Source organism: Microplitis mediator, chromosome 8 (genome assembly GCF_029852145.1).
Source record: "Microplitis mediator isolate UGA2020A chromosome 8, iyMicMedi2.1, whole genome shotgun sequence".
NCBI classification, from domain to species: Eukaryota; Metazoa; Arthropoda; class Insecta; order Hymenoptera; family Braconidae; genus Microplitis; species Microplitis mediator.
Genome location: NC_079976.1, coordinates 8,612,210 through 8,624,157, shown reverse-complemented (window position 1 = coordinate 8,624,157; position 11,948 = coordinate 8,612,210). Strand labels below are relative to the sequence as shown.

The 11,948-nt window shown below is 27.8% G+C and overlaps 1 protein-coding gene across 8 annotated transcripts in view; it reads right to left on the bottom strand.

Moving 5' to 3' along the window:
• Positions 1-1,698: 1,698 nt before the first annotated feature.
• The window catches only part of LOC130673635 (uncharacterized), a 114,669-nt gene continuing 104,419 nt past the window's right edge, over positions 1,699-11,948 (bottom strand). For 2 of the 8 annotated variants that reach the window (XM_057478732.1, XM_057478733.1), the window contains exons 18-23: positions 11,807-11,884; positions 9,824-10,577; positions 8,124-8,318; positions 7,823-8,052; positions 7,608-7,760; positions 1,699-5,488 (exon numbers count right to left, since the gene is read on the bottom strand). In XM_057478732.1, coding sequence (XP_057334715.1) covers positions 5,291-5,488; positions 7,608-7,760; positions 7,823-8,052; positions 8,124-8,318; positions 9,824-10,577; positions 11,807-11,884 — 1,608 coding nt within the window. In that variant the 3' untranslated portion in view covers positions 1,699-5,290. The remainder of the gene's footprint in view (positions 5,489-7,607; positions 7,761-7,822; positions 8,053-8,123; positions 8,319-9,823; positions 10,578-11,806; positions 11,885-11,948) is intronic. The other 6 variants (XM_057478735.1, XM_057478736.1, XM_057478734.1 and 3 more) reach the window with 5 other exon arrangements.

Sequence of the window (11,948 nt, the reverse complement as noted above, 5' to 3'; positions counted from 1 at the left end):
AGCAGTGTAATGACAGCCCAAAAAAATCTACACTCTAATACTAGAGTAATTTAATTTAATTAAATAAATAGATAACACAGCTAAATAAATATGACACCATCATTACAAAACGAGAATAACAACATACAAAATAAATGATTATTTAGAAGTATACTTCTACCGTGTGAAAAAAATTCGTTACAAAAAAGTTCGACATGTGGGACTTTTGAATTTGAAACCGATTAAAACTTCAAGTGGAACTTTTTTTGAATTTTCGTAATTTTGATAGTAAAAAAAAAGTTTATCTCGGACTTTCTACGAGCTAATTTTGAGTAAAAAAAAAAAACGTTTTTAGAACATATTTTACCCTCATTCCGAAAAAGTTTCCATTAGAAACCTATAGTCCCATAAGAATCAAAAAACGTCAACAAGAAGTTCAAAATTAGAGATTTTTGAACTTTTTCGAAACGAGGGTAAAATGTAGTAAAAATTTTCTTTTTTCACTCAAAATTCGCTCATATAAAATCATTAGATAAACTTTTTTTTTACTATCAAAATTACAAACGCTCCACTCATTCTAATCTGTCTCAATTTTATAAATTCCACATGTCAAACTTTTTTTTTAATGAATTTTATTCACACGTGTTAAGAAATTTTTTTATTTTCAATGACAGAGAATTGAATTCCACTTAAGGAATTAAATAAATAAACAGTCATCCACTTCACGTTACCTCCGAATTCACTCCGAAAATTTTGTATTCTACATAAAACTTAAGAAAATAAATTAATTACAAAAAATTAGTAATTTTGAATAAAATTTCTGACAGGATAAAAATTCTTAATAAAATTCCTTTCATCATTAATGTCTAGAAACTCTTCATTATCATGATACCGTACGTTTTTTATTGAATAGTTTGTCAGGCGGTATAATAATTGCGTTCTATATTCTTTGTAAGCAGGACAACTGAACAGAAAGTCCTTGAGTGTCATTGGGTATCATTTTGATTTATATGTGAAATAGTAACATATATTAAAACTATAGAATTTTTTTCATAATACAAATTTTTTACATTCCAGATTTTTTTTTCTGATACAGTCAGACCTCGTTATAAGACTATCACTCTGTCTTTTTTATAAACCAGGTATCGCGATAGTTTGAGAAAGAAACTAATAGTCTTATAACGAGGTCCTACTGTATTCATTACAGAAATCTTCAATTTTCCAGAAAGTCTCGAGTGCTTTACGTCAGAATTTCTCATATGATCTCCTGCATGTACACATACTTTCCTGTTCCACAGAATTTAATATTTAAATATATTTATTACGTTTTTTCTCAAACGGAGTAAAAAAAATTGTAATTACTTATAAGTAATTCGATTTACGATAAATAATTTACTCAATATATGAAAAATAAATTTCTAGATTCTAGAGAATCAGTAATAAAAATATATAAAGGCTCTATTTTTCCCAAAATCGTAAGAAATTTTTTTTTAGACGTCGAAAATAAAATTTTTTAGTCTGATTTTTTTAAAAATATAAAATATAAAATTTTATGCTCCGACGAAAATTTCAAAATAACTAAAGATATTTAACTTGAATGTAATTAGCTTATGTAATTTTAAAGCATTACCATATGAATTTAAAAATAATGACAGGAAAATCCAAAAATGAATGACACTTTTATAATAAAAATTTGTAACCCGATTGCAGACATCAGTAAACATAAATTTCCATATTTAATATCTGGCTTATGACAAAATTGAATAACAAAAGAAACCGCCCATTAAAAAAAAATCTAATCTAATTTACAAAAGTAACAATTAAACAAAATATAATTTTTCTCATGCTCGCTACCTATTTTTTGTACTGTAATTTGAATAAAAATATATTTATAAATCCATGGAAAGCATTACACTCCCAGTGAACTCATACATCCAATTCTTTCAGTACTTATTGTTTAATAAAAACACGAGTGCCAGTCGGCAACATTTCTTGTTCACTTGAAACGTCAGCTGAACTTTCTCTAGTGACCTTAAAACCGGTACATAAAGTTATCCGAGCTCTAAAGAAAGTGCATCCTCCCTCTACTCGCTTTATATATTTTTACCCACCGGTGAAAGATACTCATTAAAATCATTTTTAACTCAATACTCGATTACTTTATTTTTTCCATTGCATAATTTTCAGATTATTGAATAAATTCACACAAAAAATATTTTTTTCCATTATTTTATTTTTTACAGATCAAAAATTTTTAAAAAATATTAATATCTCTTATATTCAGCCTTTTTTAAAATCAGAATACTTTTGCACACAAACAATAACGTCTATAAATTTATATTTTTTAATTATCCGTTTAAATTTCAAATAAAATTGGCACCTTTGTAATTAAAACTTTTGGCAATTATGCAGAAGTGCAGAGTTCATATATTTTCTACTAACAATCATCCAATTTTATTCTTATCGCTTTTGGATAAATTTTATCAGCAAGAACGCAACGACGGATTTAATATAAAAATTGCATTTTGTGTAGATAAAAGTATTTTTAAAATATAAATTAATCCGTTGGTTTTATATTTGTATTCAAATTTTCTTTAGTATTCATTAAATCTCAAAGTTTTTGTTTGTCAATACGCGCAATCTGACATATACCATTAATTCAGAGTGAATTGATTTGTAAGTCGATCATAAAAATAAATAAAATTGCTTAGAGTGAAAAAAATACCGAAAAATCGATAGTTTCGTTCCGAGTACGCCAACGGGCTCATCAGTATGCGGATGTTGACGTACTCTACCTTAGACGATGTCTCTATCAATTCGAGCAAAACTAAAACACTGCAGTGAACTCCACTGTATTAACCCGGTAACAACCGGAAGCGGATAGTAGCGAATCCCTCAGCATCTATATAGAGTTGTAGTGATCAAAGTAACAAAAGTATGTCAATTCAAATTTATTCAAAGCTTACAATTTAGTTTTAAAATATCGAAATATGAGCATGTTACAGCATATTATAATAATCTATGATAGCTAACTTTGAAATTAAGGCGGGAGTTTTTTCTTTGTTGTCTAGTTGGTGACCGACCTAATGAACTTTGAAAATTGAACTTTCGCAATTTGAACTTTGGTAAATTTTAACTTTTATGAATGAAACAACCTATTAATATTCAAATGTTAACGCCAAAAATAGCGGTACACATAGACTATACTATGATTCGAACTTAACGTCATAAGTATAAACTTTTGATGAATGAATGAGTGATGATGAATGAAATTATTTTTGATGAAAGAAATATAGGGGTGTGCGAATAATTCGAACTTACGAATTATTCGTTCTGAATCGAATATTAATATTCGATTCGAAATCCGAATCGAATAATTCGAATTTTCTATAAAAAAACTTGGAGAAATTAATTTCGAGAATTTTAAAATATTGCGTGAGTAACCTTTTTCTTATTTATTTTTTTTCAAACGGAAATTAATAATTATAAAAACCAAAATGAATTGAAAAGATCTCTTGCCAATAATAGTATCTAGATTTTTTATGTTACTGACAAAGATGAACATACATTGAAATTGAGCAATTGTTTTCTCCGGATAATTGATTTTTAATCAAAAAGTATACTATTATTCGTAAGTAAAATATTTTGATACATGATGTAATGGAATTCAAATTGGAAACAATAGAAAATCCAGTGATATTTCGATAATTCGCGAATTGTTCGAACTATTCGCGATTTATTCGAAAATTTCCGAATTATTTGAAATTTTTCGAATTATTCGTGAACTTTCGAATTATTCGGGAACTTTCGAATTATTCGATTCGATTCGATTCGAACGATATTCGCACACCCTTAAAGAACTACTAAATTATTCAAAGTTCAAATTCAAATTTACAAGAGTTCAAATTGCCAAAGTTCAAATTTTCGAAGTTCATTAGGTATGGAGCTGTCTAGTTTATAAAATATTGTGTTTGAATAAAAAACAACTGCTTTAAAACAATTTTTGTGTGCTAGAGCCTCGTTTTCGAAGAGGCGATATCCGTCGTGATTATTTAATATTACCAAACTGTCGCACCATGAAATATGACAAATCGTTCTTAATGAGCGAGCTATTAGAATATGGAATGAGTTAGTGCTTGTACGCAACAGCCCACATTTAACGAATTTAGGAAAACATGTTGTAATTAGTTCTTGAATAAGATGATTACAAATTCATTAATTAATTAATTTGTTAATAAATTAATGATGAATGAAATGATATACTAACCAAATTATTGTTATACATATATTATTAAACTATTGTATTTTTATGTCGCTTGTTTAACAGCTATATATACTATCATGTAAAACTATATATTTTGGATGGCCGCAAGGAGTAATGACTCTATGTCCAATTGAATAAATGAATAATAATAATAATGATAATTTTGTAACTTCAGATAAATATTTTCCACCCTCCGCCGCCCATGTTACGGCAATAAATAAATTATATTATTATTTAAAATTATTTATTTTGTGAATTTGACAAAAGCGACAATTAATTTATCCTGTTTTTCCAACTTATAAGGATATATAGTTTAGCCATTAATTGTAATTTTTACACAATCGACTTTATTTTCATCAATCCGCCGTCAAATCCAACAGATTGAGAGAATTTATTTATGGATATTGTGGTTATTAAAATTTAAAAATTATATGGAGCTCTGAAACTGCATAATTTTTTTTCTACATACATCAATTATTTATTTTTAAAATTATAAATATTTTCATCTAAAATTTAAAAAAATTTTTATTTTATTTATTTAAACATAATTTTTTTCTACACTTTGTAATACAGTAAATTAATATATGGCTTCATGTACGCATATTTCAGCACTAGCTTAAAAAAAAAATTATACAAGACATAAATTTAATATTTACTTATTATCATTATCAATAATAAAAATGATTTTTTAAAATCAAAATTTGGCATAAAAAAATTTCCATTAAATAATTTTAAAAAAGTATTTTATTGCCACGAATGATCCACTTGCTTTAAATGTATAATATATATATCAATATATATAAAAATACCATTTAAAATCTATGTACATAATTAATATTTAAACTAAAATTTTTAAAAATTATATTTATTTTTAAAATTTAAAAAAATGGATCATTGTGGCAAGAATTTTTTTTTTCAATTTGTATCGTAATATGGCGAATTTTTTATATTTACTCTCAATGTAAAGATAAAAATATAAAATAGTCGCGAAATTACGATGAGAGTATGTAAGATATACATATATATAAGATATATATAATGCAGAGATCATCTGAGAATGACATTATCAAAGGTAAGATCTCTACTATCTCGTTGAGTTGATTTTTTAAATGGATTCCAAGGAATACGTCGGGCAGCATGAGCCGTTGTGACAGATCCTGCTGGACTTGGCTGACCGGAAGACACTCCTGAAGAACTACTTGCTGACACGCTGCCTTTATCATGATGACTAGTCTTCACAGGTTTCTATAAATATTTTATTTACTTATTAACATTTTATATTTACGATATGGTATCATATTTATATTCATATTTTTATTTTAATTTTGACTCATTATCATTTTTATGTGTAAACTATTCATTTATACAAGGATAGAAAAGTATAAGGATATTTATTTATAGACATATTGGAAATTATGACGTTTTGCAAGAAGAGAAAATGAGAAATTTTTTTTTTTCAAGGGCATTCAGGCAATACCCCCCTCCCCTGACCCCTCCTCCCACACATTTTTTTAAAATATGCAATGACTTTGAACTGTCATTCATATTAAAATTTCATGAATTAATTAAAAAAAGGGGGAAATATTAATGGAAAAAAGGATGCAGTTAAAATTTCACCGAAATTGATTTGAAAAAATTACTTATGGTTGTAATCAATTAGAATTTAAACAAAATTTGATAAACAAATTCAAGTAAAATCATTATGTCAATTTGATAATTCGAATTTTCAAATTTTCATGGTGGCCACAGATTTTTGAGATTAAAATTCCCTCAATTTTTCAGATATTCCAGTCAAACAATTCAAAAATTCCCTGACTATGTGTAGTCATATTAAATCATTGGAAATATTTATTTAATTTAAAATAAAATGGTATTAGTCAGTTTAATCAATAATTAATCATTGTCGTTAAATTAAAATTTTTTTTATTATTTGTCAATGTTCATTATTTTTTTTTGTTTATTAAATGAATAGTTTTTTATTTTTTATTTGAAATCCGTATTTTTATATAACTTACTCCATAATAAAATGTAAATAAATTTTTCATTTTCACTAGAATAAATTTCATAAATAAGAATATTTCATAGAATATTAATAAAGTATTAATGAAGTACGCGAATAATAAATATAGTGAAACTAATTAGTCTATTACTTATGTGTACTTTTAATGTTTTTAGTTTTTAAACTTGTCAATATGGATGTTAATAGCTTGAAGATCCTGGGGATTGGTTTCTACTAAGACATTTTTTTTCTAACAGCCTTGATAATTCTAACTGCTTCATTTTTTCGCTATTGGAATCAATTTCTACTAATTTTTTTTCAAGATGGTTTTACAACCGCATTCGCGCCACGTCACTTTTTGGAAAGTTTTGACAGAAAACTAAATTTGTCGGATTTTTTCAGTCAAAAGAAAGAAAGTGAAAATTTTTCCAGCTTTGTGACGAAATTCCCTGACATTTCCCTGGCTTTTCCAGTATATTTATAATTCCCTGACATTTACAGGTTTTCCAGAAATGTGGCCACCATTTTTGAGTAAAATCTTTATATCAATTTGATAATTCGAATTTTTAAATTTATTTAACAAATTTCGTTTTACTCCTAATTAATATTAACTGAGTACGTTGTCCTGCAAGTACGTTGGCCTTTTTTTAATTAATGCTTCAATTTTGTTTTAATAAATTAATCAAATTTAAATACTGTCATGACAACTGAAATTCATTGACTATTTTACAAAAGTGGAGGTACTGTCTATGAATGCCCTTAAGGATGAGTAACTTTCCCATGGAAAAAAAAATCCGTATGAGGATAAATTTAGAAAAGTATGGATTTATATGAGTCCATAAACAAATTTATATAAAATCTATATAGGGTCAATAAAATATAATTACGCTGTTAAAAATTTTGCTCGATTTTCAAGAATAATTCCATGAAATTCAATAAAATTTATTAATTTTACAGGAATATCGACTGTTGGCATAATTTAAAAAAGTAACGCATAATCTTCAATGAAAATACATGTTACTGTTTAAAAGTATACACTGTAAAAAATCGGGAGTGAATTCGGATTTTATTTTAATCTAAATCCATTCCGTCACTCTGAATTTTTTCTTTTCTGCGGAGTGATTTCGAAGTGATCTGGATTTTATTTAAGTTTGCATTCACTCCGATTCGAGTTCTAATATTAAAATAAACTCTCCGTCGAAGTGAATGTCACTCCGAGGGGATTAATAAATAAACAGTCATCGACTCCGCAAATTTTTTACAGGGTATGCTCTATGTGATTAATCAAATTATTGGGTTTAAATTAAATAAATTTAATACGATAATTTTTAACAGTAAAAATATTTTAATGAGAGTAATAATTACTTTTAAATAATTTCTATCCATAGGCGTGACGAGTTTAAGACTAATTGAGTCTCCACACTGTTTAATCAAGCGCACAACTTGTTCATGGGAGGCCCATTTAACATCTTTGTCATCGATGTTAACAATGAAATCGCCTTCCTTCATTCCACCGAGCTGCGTTTAAAAAAAACAGACATTAATAATAATATTGATTAAATTAATTAATTATTACTTACATCAGCTAATGAATTGTGATCAACGGCAGCAATAATAACAGGAGCGTCTCCTCTTACACTGAAACCAAAACCTTCACCACCAGGTCCACGTTGTAATTGAATAGATCGTGGAGCTGTCCAGTGTCTTTTAGCTGAAAATATGGCTACGGGACCGAGTGATTTGAACAGATCATCAACTCCGTGTTGACTGAAATCTGGATGCGTGATACTTAATTGGAATTTTGTTGATGCTAAAAATAATTAATTATTAGTAGATAATAATTTTTTTTATTTCTTTAATAAATATATAAATATATAATACCAATTATATGCGGAGGATCAAGTAATTCTCGCAGATCATCTTCATCACCAGCGTCATTATAATTTTTCAAAGTCGCATCATGTGCTCGTTTTAATAATTTAGCTAATGCTTGTTTGCCTTTTAATTCTCTGCACATTCTTTGTAGTCGCTGACTTTCTTCATGCAGAACTAAACTTTCTCGTAAATGCGCTCTCCCTATTTAAATAATTTACAATTCATATATTAATATTTAATAACAGATAAGTTCATTACATATTTGGGACACTAATAATTTAAGATCCTCAAAGTTTTAGACAGCTAACAATTTTAGAATTTTTTTTTTTTAACAAATCAAAGTAAAGGGCCCAGTTTCTGACACTCAGAATTTCCTGTGCTGTAGTTTCTAACACTGATATTTAAAAATTATTAATTACATATTCATTAAGATACGTGATATTAAGTATAAATAAACTAAAATTATTAATTGAAAAAGAAATTAAATTTACTGTAAATATACAAAAATTTTTTTAAAGACATAAACAATTTAATTTATTTTATAAAATATAAATATAGATATTTACGTAAACAAACGAATTATCAGCAATATTGAAGATCATAATTTAATTTGAGGCTCAATAACTGGGACATATTTATAAAAAGACCTAGAACCCGATCAGGGAACCGGTACCTGATCACTCATGTATTTCTATATCTATATTTACTAAATATAGAAATACAAATACATGAGTGAATGGGTACTAGGTCTTTAGCCTCATAGATATAAAGAGTTCAGAAAATGTCGGTCATTTTTGAAATTTTTCGTTCGCTCAGTAGCCCAGTGCAAGCAACAGAAATCGCCATATTTTCAGACGTTATTTCAAAATTTTGAAAAAGTTCCTAATATCAATTTTTCAGCACTAGCGTAATATTTTGCACGCGTGTCGTTTTTCATATATTTATTGTAATGTATATTTTCGTGTCGTTTGTTTATTTTTTTTGCTTTCGACCAATCACGTTACGAATAGTTTGGCTTCACATATATTTCATCTAAATTTTATTATAGAATAATTTAATTTTTAAAAAATCTAGTATTTTTTTTTTTACTTTATTTGAGTCATTGCTGGTTCAAACTCGATAGGTTTTTTTTTAGCTATGGTATGTCTTCCTTAAATAAAAGAACGATCTGATCAAATTAGATTTTTCGGAAAATCTACGGTTTCCGTGGCGCCACCAAATGATCGCGAATTCTTATAGAACTCGACGAAATAAGACTTTTTTTTTTCAAAATTGTTGTCTTCAATTGCACTTTCCGGAAAAAATACAAAAAAATTAAAGATATGAAAATCTATGAAATATTTCATCTTTTTGAAAAAATCGCATTTTTCTCGAAATCGATTTTTCTCAAAAACTAAGCGAGATATCGAAAAATTTTATTCTTTAAGAAAGTCTTATTTCGTCGAGTTCTACAAGAATTCATGATCACTTAGTGGCGCCACGGAAACCGTAGAATCCCTAAAAATTAGTATATATACAAAATAAGTGTCTTTTTTTTTTCATAATAACGCTTATAGATAAATTTGATACTGAAACGCGATATCTATTTCTGTAATAAAATAATTACTCAGCTTCGATAATTGAAACTGTGATTTAAATTTTTCAAAAACAAGTGGGCTCTTTTTTTTTTAGTATAATAATAAAATGTCCATATTATAGTAATTTACCTAGAGCTCTCCGTTCATGATCATCTTTAGGAATAACATTATCCATTTGAGTTTTCCCATCGCTCTCTTGGATATGTTCCAACGTGAGTTTTGTTTCTGTTCTGAATTCCGCAATAGGCTTAGCCAGTAATCCAGCAGCGAGGTGTTTATGAGCAAGTGCTAAATGGTGTTCGCGCTTGACAAGAACCAGAGAAACCCAGGATTCAGGTACGTAATCACGAACAGGTTCACGTGATATTAATCCATGTACGTCATTATAGACAGCAGCAACTTGAGCAGCTTCTTGAGCAAGATCCAAACAGATATCAGTATTTCTTGTATCACGAGATTGTAATTCGAGTTTTTCAAATAAACATTCTCGCGCTTGAGCCAGCATCAGCTGCACCAACATGTCCAGCATGTCAGGACCAAGATCCATACTCGGTGCATTTGTGAAATTTTCATGGATGTAACGAAATGTACCGGCAGCGCGTAAAAATGCATCGACAGCTTGATCAAGTCCTTTGGTACTTCGTCGGTCTTGTTTAGCTCCCAATTGTGTGTACAGAGCACCGGCATTGAATAGAATCGATGCTTTCTCAAACGCTACTGTTCTTTGACAGCTCGGTACTCCTGTTAATGAGTCGAACCATTCGAAATAAATACCGAGGCTTCGATCCGGTGGGAAGAAACGTCTTTCAATGAAATATAATTGATTGTAGTAACGGAATAGTAAAGCTATTCCTGATGCATCTCGCGTTGGTGTTCGTGTTGCCTGAAATATATTATTTTCTTTTAATATTTATAAATAATTAGTCATATTTTTTTTTTAATTGAATATTAACGATTTTTTATTTTTGTTTTTAATAATTGCAAATTTTTGTGATTCAATGGAAAGTAACTTTGATATTTAACTACGAGATATGGATTCAAATTTCTCTAAAGGAATTTAAAAAATTTTTTTCAATTATTTAAAAATTATCAAACTTATGATACTGAAATTATCCGACGTCTAAGTTTTGAATTTTTTAAAAACAATAAATTTAAAAAAAAAAATATTTGAAACAATTGCACCTATAGTTTTTTTAATTTTCTACATGTGTATATTCGGTAGCACGACTTGTAGTTCGCGGATAAAATATCCCCGAAAAAATATCCGAATATAAATTATCCGATAGACAAAATATCCCCGGACTAAATATTCAAGAGACAAAAATTCGTGACAAAATATCCTGTCGATAAATCTTATTCAGAAAAATATATTTTAAGTGAAAAAATAATTAATGGTTTTCGATCAACGGGTACCGTACCATTCCAAGCATATGTGTTGACCTATTTCCAAAATAATACCCACCCGAAATCTGTAAAAAAAGGGCACAGTACGATTTCAAGCATATGTGTTGATCTATTTTCAATATCACACACTCAAATTTTAGGTGCGAATAGATTAAACATTTCTGATAAAAGGGTACCGTACTATTTATATGAAACGTATTTATATTATAAGATATTTTGTCGGGGATATTTTATCTATCGAGTATTTAGTCCGGGGATATTTTGTCTATCAGATAAAATGTATTCGGATATTTTATCGCGGATATTTTGTCGCGGATATTTTGTCTTCGGATAATAAGTGATGGTACCGTATATTTTTAGTTTTTTTTCTTTTTAAATTAAATTGTTGAAAAAGAAAAAAATTCAAAAATTGTTAATTGTCTGCTAACTTCAGGATCATATCAAACTTTAATTTCATTTCAACTCTGATGCAAATTTTTTTGTATGAAATAAAACAATAGTTAATTTAAAGTTTTATAATTTTCAAAAGTTTTTGAAAAGCTTACAATTTATAAACTTGAAATTTCAACTCTCTAATTTCCCAACTTTACTTTTACACAAATCATGATCTTTGTACCTCTAATTAATTTAAGTATTTAATTACATCTGATTAACTATAAAACACTAAACTTTTTTTTTTAGCAATAAAAAATAAATAAAAATTATTACCTGTCGTGTTTCCATAAGATCAGCAATTGCTTCTTCATAATGATCGCCATCTTCACTGTAATGTTCTAAGATGAAATCCTGAAATGAAACAATACTTTGTTTAAATACATACTTATATGTATATAACCTATACCTATATATT